Genomic DNA, 15,911 nt, shown 5'->3' with positions numbered 1-15,911 from the left:
TGATTATTAATATTTGTTTCTTTTTTCATAAAGGACTTGTAACTTTGCATTGAATTTGACCACATAATTGTTCACTGGATAAAACTAAAAAATAAGTTAAGGTTTGTTTAATACTAGCATTCTTTTGCATTGTTGTTAATATACCAATAAAAAAAAAAAAAAATAAATAAAAAGAAATCATTTTTTTAAACGATGATTTTTAAATTAGTTAAATAGTATTAAAATATGTCTTCACGAAGATAACAATTTTTCCAACTTTTTATTGATATTTTATATAATTTTGTTTAAATTCATATTATTGAATCACAATCATAATAAGTATCAAAAGAAGGTGTTACAACATTTGAATTAATTACTCTCTGCAGATTCTTTTTCTCTGATTTAGATTCACACTCTATCTCAATTGTGAAATATTTTTTTCTAGCGATGATTCATATGTATTTGTGTTGGCGATTGAAATGATGATTGTAGTAAATAACATTAACATCAGTTCTTCTTTTTTAAGAAATGATGAATTTTTATGATCCTTTTTATGTAGCCAAATTAGTATACGAAATAGTTCAAATAAGATAAAACAATTCCAAAAAATTATCATAAAAATACATATAAAGAAGATTAACAGTTCGAGATCATGATCTAACCATTTGGTGCAAAAGAAAAAGACGAGGCAAATATGCATTTATTTATGCTTTCAAAGCAAACTTGACTGGCTTAAGATACTTAGCGCGGCGTGCAGCTCTCTTTGTAAGCTTATTAGCGTACTTAGCTGGAAGAACCTTTCTTTGGGCTTTAACTTGCTTCTTGCGAATATCTTTTGGAACTAATTTCTTTCCATTGTACTTCTCAAGAAGAGCTTTTCTTTGTTGTTCCATGAGAACTGTTTTAACGCGTGCAACGTCACGACGAACTGTAAGAATTTCTGAGAGCTTTTGGCGAGATGATGAGGTTGCGATTTGGCCACGGAGTTCGAAAAGCTTCTTTTCAAGTGTTGCAAGTTCTTCTAAGAGATCTGCACGTGATTTTTGGATGAGTTCGTGTGCTTTGAGGTGTCCCATATTAAAGGGTTGACCAAACCGTTCAACGGGGCACCCAACGATAGTAACCGCATGTGAAATAGATGTCTACTTGCGAAGGTGATTATGTCCACTGGATATATAAAGTGTTTGGCGATTGTATTTCTACACCAAGAGATTATGTAAGTTTTGCAATTGGAACTATCTCAAATATTCTTTGGTTAGTATGTTCGCTTCCACAAATTTATCATAACTTCAAAAATAAACATGTTGATGGGCAAAGCCCCTTTTATTTTGCTTTGATATGCGCGGCTGATCTTCTTTCATTAGTTGGTGCAATTGTTACACATGCTTTATCAACACAAATTGTTACAGGATTTATATACATCACACTAGACATAATTTTACTTACGCAATACACAATTTATCGTTGGTGCAAAAAGAAACAGACAGATAGCATAGTAACAATCGATTCAACCAATTTAGTTGGTGTTTCTGCCCTTGCTACTGTGCCACTTCTTGCTCAATCAAAAGTTGATTATTCTCTTCCTTACAAAGGTGAATATTTATATGGTTCAGTGTCAGGATGGATTGGATCTGGAATTTATATAACAGCTAGAATTATTCAACTCTTAAAAAATATCGAAGTTAAAGTAATTACAGATTTTTCGCCTGTTTATATTTCAATTTTAATTTCTGCAAATTTGACGTATTCATTATCGGTTTTCATCAGAAGTGTAGACCCGCAATACCTATGGAAACAAACCCCATGGATCGTTGGGTCTATTATTCCAATGACATTTGATTGTATCACTGCAATTCAAATGTGCATATTTGGATATAAACGAAACGATAAGATATCTTCAGTGGATGTACAAACCACTGTTGAATAAAGCGGAGACGCCTAATTCTTATTTAGAATTGGGATCTCTGATAAATTCGTACATAAGTAAAAATAAATTTTGATTTTTTATCTCCATCCTGATCCTAAACATTGCATTACTTATTTGAGGCATTTTGTAAAAAAATAAATAAATAAATAAATAAAATTGTAACCTAAAATGTCTAACCTTTGAGAGTTATAATTTTCTTATCTTTTGATCAGATTTTATGTAAACGATTCAAAAATGAATTAGACATAAAAAAAACGTTCATTTCAGCTTAATTTGCTTTTACTTGTGCTTAGCAAAGTAGGCCTTACTTTCCTTTGGGTTTGGCTTGATTGTATCTTGGCCTTCTTGCCATTGAGCAGGGCATACTTCACCATGGGCAGCTGCGAATTGGTAACCCTTAACAAGACGAAGAACTTCATCAACGTTACGACCAACGTCAGGATGGTTCATTGAGATGTGGCGGATGATGCCTTCAGGATCAATGATGACTGTTCCACGAAGGTCATGACCAGCATCGCACATGTAAAATCCATACTTCTTGGAAATCTTGCCTCCAAGATCACCAATTAATTTAATGTTGATGCTTCCAAGACCACCTTCATTACGTGGTTGAGCAATCCAAGCAAGATGGCAATAAACAGAATCAATTGACATACCAACAACTTCACAGTTGATTGCGTTGAACTTAGAAACAGCTTCGCTGAAAGCAATGATTTCAGTTGGGCAAACAAATGTAAAATCTAATGGATATGTGAAGAGTACAAGCCATTTGCCTTTGTATTGTTCAAGTGTGATTTCTTCAAAGTCAAGATCTTTGTTTAATGCAGTCCCTTTGAAACATGGTGCTTTCTTACCAACTTGAGCGAGTTCAGGACAGTTGTGCTCGAGGCTCATAAAAAATAGTGATGTGAACGATTTTATCAGCTGGCAAACGGTTTCCAGCGGGTGAGGACGTTGTTTATATTCAATTTTCTGTAGCGACAAAATTTTCAATGTAGTCTTAGTTCAATTATTACAGTTAGATGGTGATTTTGAATGAATTTTTTTCGGATCAGAAACTGAAATCTTATTGAAATTGAATTAGAATTCATCATTGCGTTTGTTCTTTTTTGGATGATAGTAAGGTTTGAATGTGAATATTTAAATGGAAAATAAAATTTGTTTTCTGTTCCATTTTTATACTTTTCATTTTATTATTAATAAGGGTTTTGAAGATTCTATAAAAATATCAAAATTTAATCAAAGAAATATTTCTTTATAAATATTATTATTAGCATAGATATACCAATGAAAGAAACATTTATAAGACATTTCAAATGAACTTAACAAGGACAGCTTCGGAAATTTTTCTTATAATTTTAAGCCATATTATGTTATTATATAGAAGATATAAAATTGTTATTTTTTGTAATATAAAAATTATGCTAAAATTAAATAATAATATTAAACATATGCTAATAAGAAAATTCCTCGAAATCTTTAGGTTGAATAGTCAACAAATTTTATGAAATCCATCCTTCATCTTATGGTTTAATTATTATTCAAATGATATATTATTCCTTTCCAATTAAAAACAAAACATAGATTTATTTTTGAATATTATAAAAGAAATAAGAGCATTTGAAGAGAGTAATAAAATCAAATCCAATATATTTGATGTATTTGGGCAATTTCTTAATAATAAAAATTCAAATGAATCATCTTATCTTCTTGAAGCTATGATTGAACATAATTTTCTTGAATCAAACATTGTAAAAAACAACCAGAGAGCTTATTTTGTACATTATATGTCTAAAGATAAATTAGCAATCGATTTAAGGGTACATGATTTTGTAAATTATGAAGAACTTTCGAAGAATGATTGGGAACTTCATAAGAATTTCATAAAAGAAGGAGTTAATCCAAGAGAAATTGCAAAAATAATTCGAAATGATGAAATAGAAAAATTTCAAGAAATTTCATCACAAACAAATTTTAATTTTACTCAAACAATTGAGCCATCACTTTATGAAAGATGTTCTTATATTAATAAATATAATGTCACATTAATTGATTATGCAGCATTTTTTGGATCAGTTAAATGTTTTAAATATTTACTTATGAATGGAGCAAAAGTAAATAATACAGGTAAATATGCAGTTGCAAGTGGAAATGAAGAAATTATTTACTTATGTGAACAAAATCATTCATCATTTGAAAATGCATATGAAACAGCAATTGAGTTTCATCGAAATGATATTTTTAAATATTTTTATGATAATAAATTAAAAGAAATTAAGAACATAGAAAAATTAGGAAATCTTTGTATTTTATATCATAACTATGAAATGTTCTTATTTTTAGTTAAAGAAGGAATGAAAATCAATGATAACATTATTAATGAAGCAGAAAATATTGGAAATATTTTTTTGGTGGAATATTTTCTTAAAGATCATTCAATTGCATGATATATCGGTGTTTTCATCTGGATCAGGAAATATTGAACTTGTTGAATACATTTTAAAACAAGAAGGAATTGATATTAATGCCAAAGATATTTGTTTGTTTTACTTAATATTTATTTTAATAATTTAATATTCCAAAAAAATGTTTGGAAATTATTTAAATTAATTAATACAGCACTTATTTTATCATTGGAAAAAGGTCATATTGAAATAGTTAAATTACTTCTTGAACAAGAAGGAATTGATATTAATGCTAAAAGTATTTATTTGTTTTATTTAATATTTATTTCAATAATTTTATATTTCAAAATAATATTTGGAAATTATTTAAATTATTTAATACAGCACTTATTTATGCATCTTATAATGGTAATACAGAAATAACTAAAATACTTCTTGAACAAGAAGGAATTGATATTAATGCTAAAAATACTTATTTGTTTTATTTGAAATTTATTTTAATAATTCAATATTTCAAAATAATATTTGAAAATTATTTAAATTATTTTATACAGCACTTATGTTGGCATCTTGGAATGGTCATACAGAAATAGTTAAATTACTTCTTGAACAAGAAGGAATTGATATTAATGCCAAAGATATTTGTTTGTTTTATTTAATATTTATTATACCAATTCAATTTCAAATAAAGTACAAAAACGACCATTTGGAATTTGACTGGAGGAATACTTTGTTCAAATTCGTGAAATAGTCATTTATAATAAAACTAAGGTTAAGTAAATTATCTCAATTACAGTCAAAATTATAAATATCTCAACTAGAATGATTAAAAATTCGTGAGAATTTGATCTTATAGTTTTTTCTTAAAATCAAATAAAAAAAGCTTTATGACATAAGTTGTATTTATTGTTATGAATTATAAAAATTATAGTGTATATTAAATTCCTGGATTCTAGTTATATAAATGTAATATATAAATAAAACATATATAAATATATATTTCAATAATGAGGAATTTTAAATATAAAATATAAATTTAAAATTACAAGGATTCATTGAAATAAGGGGAGTTTAAATCATCAAAAATAGAAAAGTGTCATTTTTTTTAAATGCTGAACAAAGATATGTCATATTTTTTTTATGAAAACAGAATTTAATGGAAAGCAAATTATTAATGAACTAGAAAATGTATATGGGGAGGAATAATAATACAAACGAATGCAGGTATATTTTTGGATATCAGATAAATAAAGAGTGGTCCGGCAGATTATAACAATTTAGTTATACCTGGAAGACCCATATCCGAAAAAATTGATGACAAAATTTTATATTGGCTCAAAAAAGAACTTTTTACCACAGTTAAAAAATTAGCATTTCTATGAGGTCATACTTCAGACACTATTAAAAAAGTTTTAACTCAAACATTAGGCTTCAAAAGATGTGATCTTCAATGAGTACCTCACATTCTAACGTCTGTCATGAAAAAGAAACGGTTATTGTACAATATTCGAAATCAATCTTACACCAACTTAGAATTTTATTAATGGAAGGATATTATCATAATAACTGGTGATTAGTTCTGGATTTATTTGTCCAAAAGAATTTCGACTGAGGGGAATTTTTTGCATATGGATAACGCTTGACCTCATTTGGTTCATGAAAAAATGGATGAATTGGGCATTAAAAATTTAAAAGGCATCCGCACACCCAGTTTTTTCCAGATCTCGCACCGTCTGACTTTTTTCTGTTCTGAACTACCATGTACATATGGATGCATGAAGATATCTAAATTGGAGCACAATCTCAAAGACAAGTGCATCCTCGAAGAGTTTAATCTCTCCAGAAGAAAAAGAAAGACTCATCATGTTAGCAAAGTAAAGACGTAATCAACATCTAGAAGTGTCAATTGAGTGGACTCGTCAGGCAATCAAAGAAGGAAGAGGACCTAATGCATCTAATGGGTTCATATGCAAATTCTGGAAGGACAATGGTTGGCCAAGTATGAGGATCCGAGAACGCAACCAAAAAAAGGTAAGAGAAACATTAGAATAACAAGTGAAAATTTTCAGGGAACCTGTAATTGCATATGTTATCAGCCATAATATATCAGAATCACAAATTTTCATGATGGACGAAACGGGGCTATGGTTCCGTAGTTTCCCGCACCTATGTCAACCCAGAATCAATGGAAACTGGGGTTGTTTCAGAAGGAAATTACAGAAGAAACACAGGTGTTGTTGCCATCTTCGCATCGGGAACCATTGGCCCATACTTCATTCGGCATACTCAGCAAAAAACGAAAAGTGTAAATGGCAACAAGATCGTATTTAATAAAAAGGTTCTGCGATAAGGCTTGAGCAGATGGAACAGTAGTCAACTTCTTTCGGTCAAAAATCTGGTCACCCAGATGAAACTGTTCCAGTACAAGAAACATTTTATCAGCTCGTCAAAAAATTTCCGAAGGAAATTGTTTTAAACTTTTGGAGGCACTGCGGATGGGAATTGAATTAAGAGAACAAAAATTAAATGAAGAACACTTTAATTTGAATATTATTTTTTTTAAATATTGTCTATCATTTCGTGATAATGAAAAGTTTTATGTAAAAATATTAGGTGTAAGAGTCAATTACAATGTGAATTAGATTCAATCCAAATTTCATAAGGTAACGGTCGCCCTTAAGCCCAAAACGTTTTCCAAAATGGAAGAAGAAGAAACATCTTTATCTCAAGAACAAATTGCTGATTACACAGAAATGTTCACAATTTTTGACAGAGACGAAGACGGAAAAATAAACATTCATGAAATGGAATTATTAATAAATGCAATTGGATTTTATCCACAAGAAAATGAACTCGAAGAATATTGTAATAAAATCGATCCGTCAGGTGATTTTAAATTCGATTTAAATGATTTTATTAAAGTTGCGTCTCATTTCGATGCACAAGTTAATCTTGAAGAGATTCTTACTGGTTGTCTCAAAACCTATGCTGGTGATGAAGAAAGAATTAGGGATTCAAAGCTATTTGTTTATTTAACAACATTGGGGAATCCTTTAACACCAGAAGAAGTTAAGCATCTTCGGTATAATGCATTTCCAAATGGCGAAGATGAAGTAGAGATATCTGATTTTGTTCAAATGTTGCTTAAAAACAGGCCAAATAGTAAATGAATTTGTATTTCATTTTCGAGTGGAACAGAAAAAAATTTACAACAAATAACTCGGAAGAGAAAAATTAATATTTTAATTGCTAAAGTTATTATTAATAAGTTTTTTTTGATCAAAAGTAGTGTTATCAAATTACATTAAAAAATAATAACCAAAAATTATTTATAAAAAACAGTTTCAAAGTTGTTTTAAATCTGTGCAAAGTGTAGTCGTAAAAAATTTAATTTGAAAATTTTAATTAAAAAAAGTTTAACCAATATAAATACATCCATAAACAGTTACATTCTTTAACACATTTTGTAAAAAAAATTCACTCGGATATTGACTAGGTTCGGTTAGATGAAACGAACAGACTTATAACTTTTTGTTAGTGAGTGTGTCAATTGACACTTTTTTTCCGTGAAAAACCACTCTCGAAAAATAATTGTTTCTCTGATAGAAATTATATTTTATTTTTGATGCATACTTTATTTTTATTAAAAAAATACATATATAATATTTTATAATAAAAATAATTTTAGCCATAAAATTATTTATTAAGAAATATATTATATTTTAATGTTAATATTAATCTTTTATTCATTAAGTTTTACGATGCCAGTGGGGATTTTTACTTGTCCAATAAATAAAAATTTATAATTGAGAAGTAATTTGACAATTTCAATGCATCCATTTTGTACCACATCAATAAGTACTGTCCAACATAATATATATTCTGAATTTTAGAAATGATCACCAAATTTTTTGATTTTCAAATTAAAAAAAAATAAAGAAAAATTTACTACATTAACATTAATTCTTTTTTGCTCAAAAAGTAATTTCAATGTTATTATTATGAACTGACATAAAAAATGCTGTATTCCAAATATATTATCGAAATTCCAAATGATAAAACAATTTTTATTATTTTCATTTAATTTAATACTTCTTTGTTCAAGAAGGAATTTAGCCTCATCAATATAACCCTAACTATATGCAACAATTGATGGTGTATAAATTTTATTAAATATTTTATAACTCCTTTTTTTAAAAAAATAATTTTTACTAAATACAATGAATCATATTTCATATTTACATTAAATTTTCCTATATCAGAAAGTTTAAAAATATTAGCATCAAAATTCATGTTGTAAAATTCGTCAATTTTTTTATTAATGAATGAATGTCTTTCATCTAAAGATGGCTCTATAATTTGTTTAAAATCAAATTTTGTTAAAATTTCTTGATGTTTTTTTATTTCATCATTTCGAATTATTGTAACAATACCAGAAGGATTAGTTCCTTTCCGAATGAATTGGAGCTTCAAATCATCTTTCTTAAGTTCTTCAATGTTATCAAAAATTTTTTTCATGAAATGGATTCTCACTCATTAAATCTTTGAATTCATTAATTTCTTCATTAGTTTTATAATGAATAAAATACAATGATTACAATTTTATAATTTATAAAGTTTTCTTCAATTTCTAAAAGAAAATTTGATTCTTGTGAATTCAATCGAATCACAATTGTGTAAAAATATCTATTATTGTATTGAAATATTTAAAATATTTTGAGAAATTGAAAATATACATCATAGTTTTTGATATGAAATCAAACGTGAACAAATCATCCGACTTATAACTATCAAAGAAGAATATGAATAATTCGAATCAATTTATCAATTTTTCAACTGATTCAAAAATATTTTTTTCATTTACCTTTAAAACACTGTTTTGTATAATTTGTAGATATTGAATATAATTAGTTTTCTTTTCTACATCAACTTTTTTCATTTCTCTACTTTCCAAGCCAAAAAAAGATAAAAGTATTCAAACGAACTCAAGACCGCGATGATTGGTTTGCAGATCACAGAAACATTTCATACGACATTATGAAGATTCATTTATGAGAACAAGGCAATCATTAGAAATGCAGTCAGTTTGAGGTTTTTCAAAAATAGTCTTCTCAATTCCTCTAATTTTCACACATATTATTCTCCATCCTATGCTGCGAATTTTGGTATGAATAGCTTTTTCTGAAATCAATTTTGCATGGAAAAAACGTGGTTTTAAATTTTACTTCAATCGAGCTATTTCCCAATTATTTTAAAAGTTTAAGACCCATAAAGGTGTCACCAATACTGTTAATACAAGAAAAGCATAATGTGCAACAAATATTTATATCTTTTGATTAAAATGGAATTTAACGTACAAAAACGACCGTTTATTTATCCGAATGTGTCCTTGAGGGAAAAGAATTTAAACATTTTATAAATGATTTTAAAAAATTTACAGATTTTTTGGAATTTAATTAAAATCATAAAAATAATGACGTGTATTGTTTTAATAAAAAAGCAAGAATGAAATGTAACATGAATCAAAAAAAAAAAATTAATGTTTCTTAACAACTTCGTCTGATAACCAGTTCATACCTTCAACAAGACCAAGACCTGTAAGTGCACAACTAGCTTCAATATGATATCTTGATTGATCAATAACTTGTAAATCAAGTGCTTCTGATAACTTTTCGACTGAAACTGCTCCTTCAATGTCTTGTTTGTTAGCAAATATTAATATAGGACATCCTTTAAGTTGTGGTGATTGAACAATTTGATGAAATTCTTGTTTAGCTGTGGCAAACTGTGTTTTATCTGAAGAATCGACTACAAAAATAACTCCTTGTGCTCCATTAAAATAATGACGCCAAAGTGGTCGAATCTTATCTTGTCCTCCTAAATCCCATACACAAAAATTCAAGTTCGCCAAAGTGTACTGTTTCCATAGTAAAACCTACAGTTGCAACTGTATGAACAACTTCATTCTTTTTAAGTCGATATAAGATTGTAGTTTTACCTGCTGCTCCAATTCCAAGCATTAAAATTCGATATTCAGGTTTCGCGCAACAGCCGCCCATGTTTATTTTTTAAAACCGTTAATCCTATCAAAAAGCTATGGGGGGTTAATTGAAGTTTTCTATACAATTACAGTAGGTTTAAAAAATGAATTTTTCAGGGAAAATTTAGAAGGACATATATTAATTTTGAACTTAAGATGTCAATGAATTTTTTAGAATATTTTTCGATAATAAAATTCAACGATTAGGTAAAATTAATAAAATTTATCTTTTTGATGTTGAGTTTTTGTGATAGTTACCGATCATTTTACACTCAATACGCTGAAAAATTTGGAAAAAAGTTGAATTTTATTTTTTAGAATTAGTTTTAATGTTTTATTATTTTTAGCAATTATGGTGAATAATTGGTATATGATTTTACACATATATTAATGTGAAAAGTTAAACAGAATTTTTAAACATTTAAATGTATCAATTAATATTTTTCACGAAGCTACATTTCAAACTGCAAAGAATTACTTATTGCTCTAACTGCTTCTTGTGATCATAATGATTAACATTTTCATTCACATTAATATCAAAAATCCCGCCAGGTTTTTTAAGTTTTTGAACCAAAAGAATGCAACGATTTTTCAATTAAATTTGATCGATAAAGAAATTTTTGTCACTTCAATTAAACCCCCATAGCTTTTTGATAGGATTAACGGTTTTAAAAAATAAACATGGGCGGCTGTTGCGCGAAACCTGAATATCGAATTTTAATGCTTGGAATTGGAGCAGCAGGTAAAACTACAATCTTATATCGACTTAAAAAGAATGAAGTTGTTCATACAGTTGCAACTGTAGGTTTTACTATGGAAACAGTACACTTTGGCGAACTTGAATTTTGTGTATGGGATTTAGGAGGACAAGATAAGATTCGACCACTTTGGCGTCATTATTTTAATGGAGCACAAGGAGTTATTTTTGTAGTCGATTCTTCAGATAAAACACAGTTTGCCACAGCTAAACAAGAATTTCATCAAATTGTTCAATCACCACAACTTAAAGGATGTCCTATATTAATATTTGCTAACAAACAAGACATTGAAGGAGCAGTTTCAGTCGAAAAGTTATCAGAAGCACTTGATTTACAAGTTATTGATCAATCAAGATATCATATTGAAGCTAGTTGTGCACTTACAGGTCTTGGTCTTGTTGAAGGTATGAACTGGTTATCAGACGAAGTTGTTAAGAAACATTAATTTTTTTTTTTTGATTCATGTTACATTTCATTCTTGCTTTTTTATTAAAACAATACACGTCATTATTTTTATGATTTTAATTAAATTCCAAAAAATCTGTAAATTTTTTAAAATCATTTATAAAATGTTTAAATTCTTTTTCCAAAACAGTTTTTCAAAGCAACTCCTTATGTTTTAGAATGATATTCCGATCAGATGATATTATAATTTTATGATCTTTTTGGAGTAAATGCATTGTTCACTGGAATTGCATGCAATATACGATCAAACGCAATTCAATTTACTCTATCGTATCTACTTTCTCGTCTTTTCAAAGAATTCTTTGGAACCAATGGAAGAAGAAGACGATAATGATTGTCCAACAGGTTCTTCGGAAGTAACAACATCTTCTATTTTGATAAATCCCCCTGAAAATAATCAAACTGATCAATGCAATGAAACTGAATCAGACACCAAATCAATGGAGCCAATCTCACCTCAAGTAAACAAACAAAAACTCCCCTATACTACATCTACACATCATGACCAAAAATCAGATCGAAAAAGTTTATGCTGTAATCTAATTTAACAAATATTCATTTGTATTATATAATAAAGTATTCATGTATTTTTTTATTAAAACTTTAGATCTTTATTTAACATTTTCCAAATTTCAAATCGATAAATTTTTTTAAAAAAGTTAATAATTTTATACATTTAACAACCCATTAATGTGATCTTCTTGTTCTCATTTCATTTTTCACAGGTTCTGTTTCTACGCATTGTAAACTTTCTCTTGCATTTATCATATCTACATACCATCTCGCTTTCTTTAATGTATTGCAGCACTTTTTAAGTGCTGCAGTTGTACACTTCATTTGGCCATATGTATATTCGAATAGTGGCGTTTCGCGTGGTTTTGAATTATTTTGAATTGGCACTGAAGGTGGATGAGTTGCTCTAAAATATTCGATAGCAGTTTCGTATTCATCATCATTCATAAAAATGAACTCCTCTCGAGTTGGCATACGATCTGTTTGATGGATGGCCGATAATGCAGAGTTAAGAAATGGCTGATGTAGTTGCATAGAACGAGGCGCAGGCTTAGAGGGTTGTTCTTTAGGTTGTTTTTCATTTATTTGAACACGACTTTGCGAATATTGATATATCGCTTTCCAGTGATCACTCACATTATCATATAATATGCGAAGCATTTTAATGCGATGACTTGAGCGCCTCCTTTTTGGCTTAGTAAACTCAATATTCAATGCATTTAGAAGTGAATACAATTCATCAAGAGTCACTTTATCAGGCGTATCATCAGCCAACAAATCCTTAGCAGAAGGAGGAAGCTTCGATATGATTTCGACAATATCATCCGTAATTTGATCTTCAGTAAGCATTGATTGAATGATTGATTTTTTAGAAGTTTTCTGTGACTTTTTATTCGCGGGCATTTTTCCTTTCCGCGTTGACATGTGCTCAGGAGATACACTTTTTAAGCTGAATGATGTCGGACGATATGATGATGTCTCACGCTTCTTATTGTGCATGTACGAATGTTGAAACAAACTTAGTCAATTTTGGTGGAAAAATCCAATCCGCTTTATTCCCTTCTAAAGGGGACGTAGTCAGACATTTTACATCCTTTTGCTGCATGCGGAGCGAAGTCCGAACGAATTCCTAACGCTTACGCACATTTACAAAATTCGATTAAATAATCAAATCACAAATCAGCAAACAAATTCATTTACACCAAAGCGAAAACCCAATTAAAATTCAAAAATTAGTTGATAAGATATTTATCAAATTTAATCGACTTCTTCGACACGTGGTCCTGATGAGTGTCCACCAGTTGAAGCGCCAGGTGATGGGCCTGCGCCTCCTTGCATGTTAGCGAACATTGATGGGTCGATGCCTCCTGGCATGCCGCCAGCGCCTGGCATTCCGCCTTGTGCGCCACCAGCTGCGTTTTGGTATGCAGCTTGCATGAGTGGCATTAACTTGCCTTCGAGTTCCTTCTGCTTAGCTTCGAATGTAGCGACGTCTGCGTCTTGGTTAGCGTCGATCCATGCGAGTGTGTCATTGATTTCCTTGTTTATTGTGTCCTTATCTGATTGTGACAATGCGTTAGCGAACTGTTCTTGATTTAATGAGTTGCGTACGCCGAAGCAGTATCCTTCGAGTGCGTTCTTAGCCTCAACCTTCTTACGCACTTCTTCATCTTGTGCCTTGTACTTCTCTGCGTCTGCAACCATTCTATCGATATCTGCTTGTGAAAGACGTCCTTTCTCATTCTTGATTGTGATCTTCTTGACATTACCTGTTGACTTATCTTGTGCTGAAACGTTCATAATACCATCTGCGTTAACATCGAATGTAACTTCAATCTGTGGAACACCGCGTGGTGCTGGTGGAATGCCCGTTAAATCGAATGTACCAAGCAAGTTGTTATCGCGTGTTCTTGAACGTTCACCTTCGTAAACTTTGATTGTAACTGCGGGTTGGTTATCGGAGAACGTTGTGAAGACGTTTGACTTCTTGCATGGGATTGTTGTGTTACGTGGAATTAAGACAGTCATAATTTCACCTGCTGTTTCGATACCTAATGAAAGTGGTGCAACATCTAACAATAAGATATCTTTGATTTCTTCATGTGTATCACCTTTGATAATTGCTGCTTGAACTGCTGCACCATATGCAACTGCTTCATCCGGATCAACACCACGACATGGTTGCTTACCATTGAAGAAGTCTTGTAATAATTGTTGAACACGTGGAATACGTGATGAACCACCAACAAGAACAATATCAGTGACATCGGACTTTGACATGTTTGCATCTCTTAAAACTTGTGCGACTGGATTCATTGTTGACCTGAAAAGTTCATCATTTAAGTTCTCGAACATAGCACGTGAGATGTTATCCATGAAATCGTGTCCTTCATATAATGAATCGCAAACAATGGATGCGGATGTGGCTGTGGATAATGTCCTCTTAGCACGTTCGCATGCTGTTCTTAATGTACGGAGTGCACGTGGTGATTGCCTTAAGTCGCATTTGAACTTCTTCTGGAAACGATCTGCGAAGTAATTAACCATACGGTTATCAAAATCTTCACCGCCAAGATGTGTATCACCTGCTGTGGCACGAACTTCGAACATACCGCCATCGATATCAAGTAATGAAACATCAAATGTACCACCACCAAGATCGAAGATAAGAACATGACGTTCGTTGTCTGATTTTTCGTTAAGACCGAAGGCGATAGCAGCGGCTGTTGGTTCGTTGATGATACGAAGAACATTGAGACCGGCAATAACACCTGCATCTTTAGTGGCTTGACGTTGACCATCGTTGAAATAGGCTGGAACCGTAACAACAGCATCAGTAACTTTGTTGGAGAGTTGGCTTTCAGCGATTTCCTTCATTTTACCTAAAACCATAGCTGAGATTTCTTCTGGGTAGAATTGTTTGGTTTCACCCTTCCATTGAACTTGAATCCTTGGACGATCTGCATCACCACGAACAACCTTGAATGGCCAGTGTTGCATATCTTTTTGAACGACTGGATCACTGAATTTACGTCCGATCATACGCTTTGCATCGAAAACTGTGTTTGTTGGGTTCATAGCAGCTTGGTTCTTAGCGGCATCACCGACAAGACGTTCATCTTCGGTGAATGCAACATAAGATGGGGTTGTACGATTACCCATATCATTTGCGATAATATCGACACGACCGTGTCTGAAGACACCGACACAACTGTAAGTTGTACCAAGATCAATACCAATTGCTGACATTGAAAAAATGATCAGATGTTAAAACAAACAGCCCGGACAAATTACCATTGAAATTAAGTAGCCGAACACTTATTTTCAAAGTAGTGAAATAATGAATGGTTTACATGAAATTTGAATTGAAATCGTTTATTTTATCATTTTGACATTGATTTCTGAATCTAAACATGGAATGATATCATAATGTTTTCTTAAAAAATAAATCACTATGTTGCTCTTAATGTGTCTCACAGAAATGTTTTTTATTTAGGGCAAAAATCAGACAAATGGGTAGGGTGACCTGTGAAATTCAGCAGAAGAAATGAGGTTATATTATATAAATAAATATTTTGAATTTTATAGATTTTATCTTCAAAATTTTAAGCGAAAAAATATGCAATTTCTAGAGTCCGAATGATCTTTTAGTATGTAATTTTTTTCGAAAAAATGAATTTTCTTTTTCTCGAAATTGATAATATTAATTTTATTTTAATTCATTTTTTAAACTAGATTGCATTTATGTGTATGTTTATTTATGGGAATTATGAAAAATTACATCAAAAAAATTTAATTTATTATAGCGAATGTATAAATTTGAA

The 15,911-nt window shown here is 30.4% G+C and overlaps 7 protein-coding genes across 7 annotated transcripts; 3 read left to right on the top strand and 4 right to left on the bottom strand.

Annotated features, from left to right (window-relative positions):
* Positions 1-683: 683 nt before the first annotated feature.
* On the bottom strand, positions 684-1,055 carry GO595_008319 (ribosomal protein L29; the record flags this gene model as incomplete). Its single annotated transcript, XM_067921881.1, has 1 exon — positions 684-1,055. The coding sequence occupies one exon, from the start codon at positions 1,053-1,055 to the stop codon at positions 684-686; it is 372 nt and encodes a 123-aa protein (XP_067771559.1).
* A 62-nt stretch (positions 1,056-1,117) lies between these two features.
* GO595_008318 (PQ loop repeat family protein) lies at positions 1,118-1,906 on the top strand (the record flags this gene model as incomplete). The annotated part of the gene is made up of 1 exon (XM_067921879.1): positions 1,118-1,906. One exon carries the CDS (start codon positions 1,118-1,120, stop codon positions 1,904-1,906), a length of 789 nt encoding a protein of 262 aa, XP_067771558.1.
* Positions 1,907-2,185: 279 nt separating this feature from the next.
* GO595_008317 (thioredoxin peroxidase) lies at positions 2,186-2,800 on the bottom strand (the record flags this gene model as incomplete). Its single annotated transcript, XM_067921878.1, has 1 exon — positions 2,186-2,800. The coding sequence occupies one exon, from the start codon at positions 2,798-2,800 to the stop codon at positions 2,186-2,188; it is 615 nt and encodes a 204-aa protein (XP_067771557.1).
* Positions 2,801-7,010: 4,210 nt separating this feature from the next.
* GO595_008316 (calmodulin) lies at positions 7,011-7,481 on the top strand (the record flags this gene model as incomplete). The annotated part of the gene is made up of 1 exon (XM_067921877.1): positions 7,011-7,481. One exon carries the CDS (start codon positions 7,011-7,013, stop codon positions 7,479-7,481), a length of 471 nt encoding a protein of 156 aa, XP_067771556.1.
* A 3,590-nt stretch (positions 7,482-11,071) lies between these two features.
* On the top strand, positions 11,072-11,554 carry GO595_008315 (ARF/SAR superfamily; the record flags this gene model as incomplete). Its single annotated transcript, XM_067921876.1, has 1 exon — positions 11,072-11,554. The coding sequence occupies one exon, from the start codon at positions 11,072-11,074 to the stop codon at positions 11,552-11,554; it is 483 nt and encodes a 160-aa protein (XP_067771555.1).
* Positions 11,555-12,261: 707 nt separating this feature from the next.
* Positions 12,262-13,086, bottom strand: GO595_008314 (uncharacterized protein; the record flags this gene model as incomplete). The annotated part of the gene is made up of 1 exon (XM_067921875.1): positions 12,262-13,086. The coding sequence occupies one exon, from the start codon at positions 13,084-13,086 to the stop codon at positions 12,262-12,264; it is 825 nt and encodes a 274-aa protein (XP_067771554.1).
* Positions 13,087-13,344: 258 nt separating this feature from the next.
* On the bottom strand, positions 13,345-15,336 carry GO595_008313 (cytoplasmic heat shock protein 70; the record flags this gene model as incomplete). The annotated part of the gene is made up of 1 exon (XM_067921874.1): positions 13,345-15,336. One exon carries the CDS (start codon positions 15,334-15,336, stop codon positions 13,345-13,347), a length of 1,992 nt encoding a protein of 663 aa, XP_067771553.1.
* Positions 15,337-15,911: the final 575 nt, after the last annotated feature.

The sequence above is a fragment of the Histomonas meleagridis genome (genome assembly GCF_020186115.1).
Source record: "Histomonas meleagridis strain 2922-C6/04-10x chromosome Unknown contig_64, whole genome shotgun sequence".
NCBI classification, from domain to species: Eukaryota; Parabasalia; order Tritrichomonadida; family Dientamoebidae; genus Histomonas; species Histomonas meleagridis.
The sequence above is the reverse complement of the archived record's forward strand: the minus strand, read 5'-3'. Positions and strand labels throughout refer to the sequence as shown.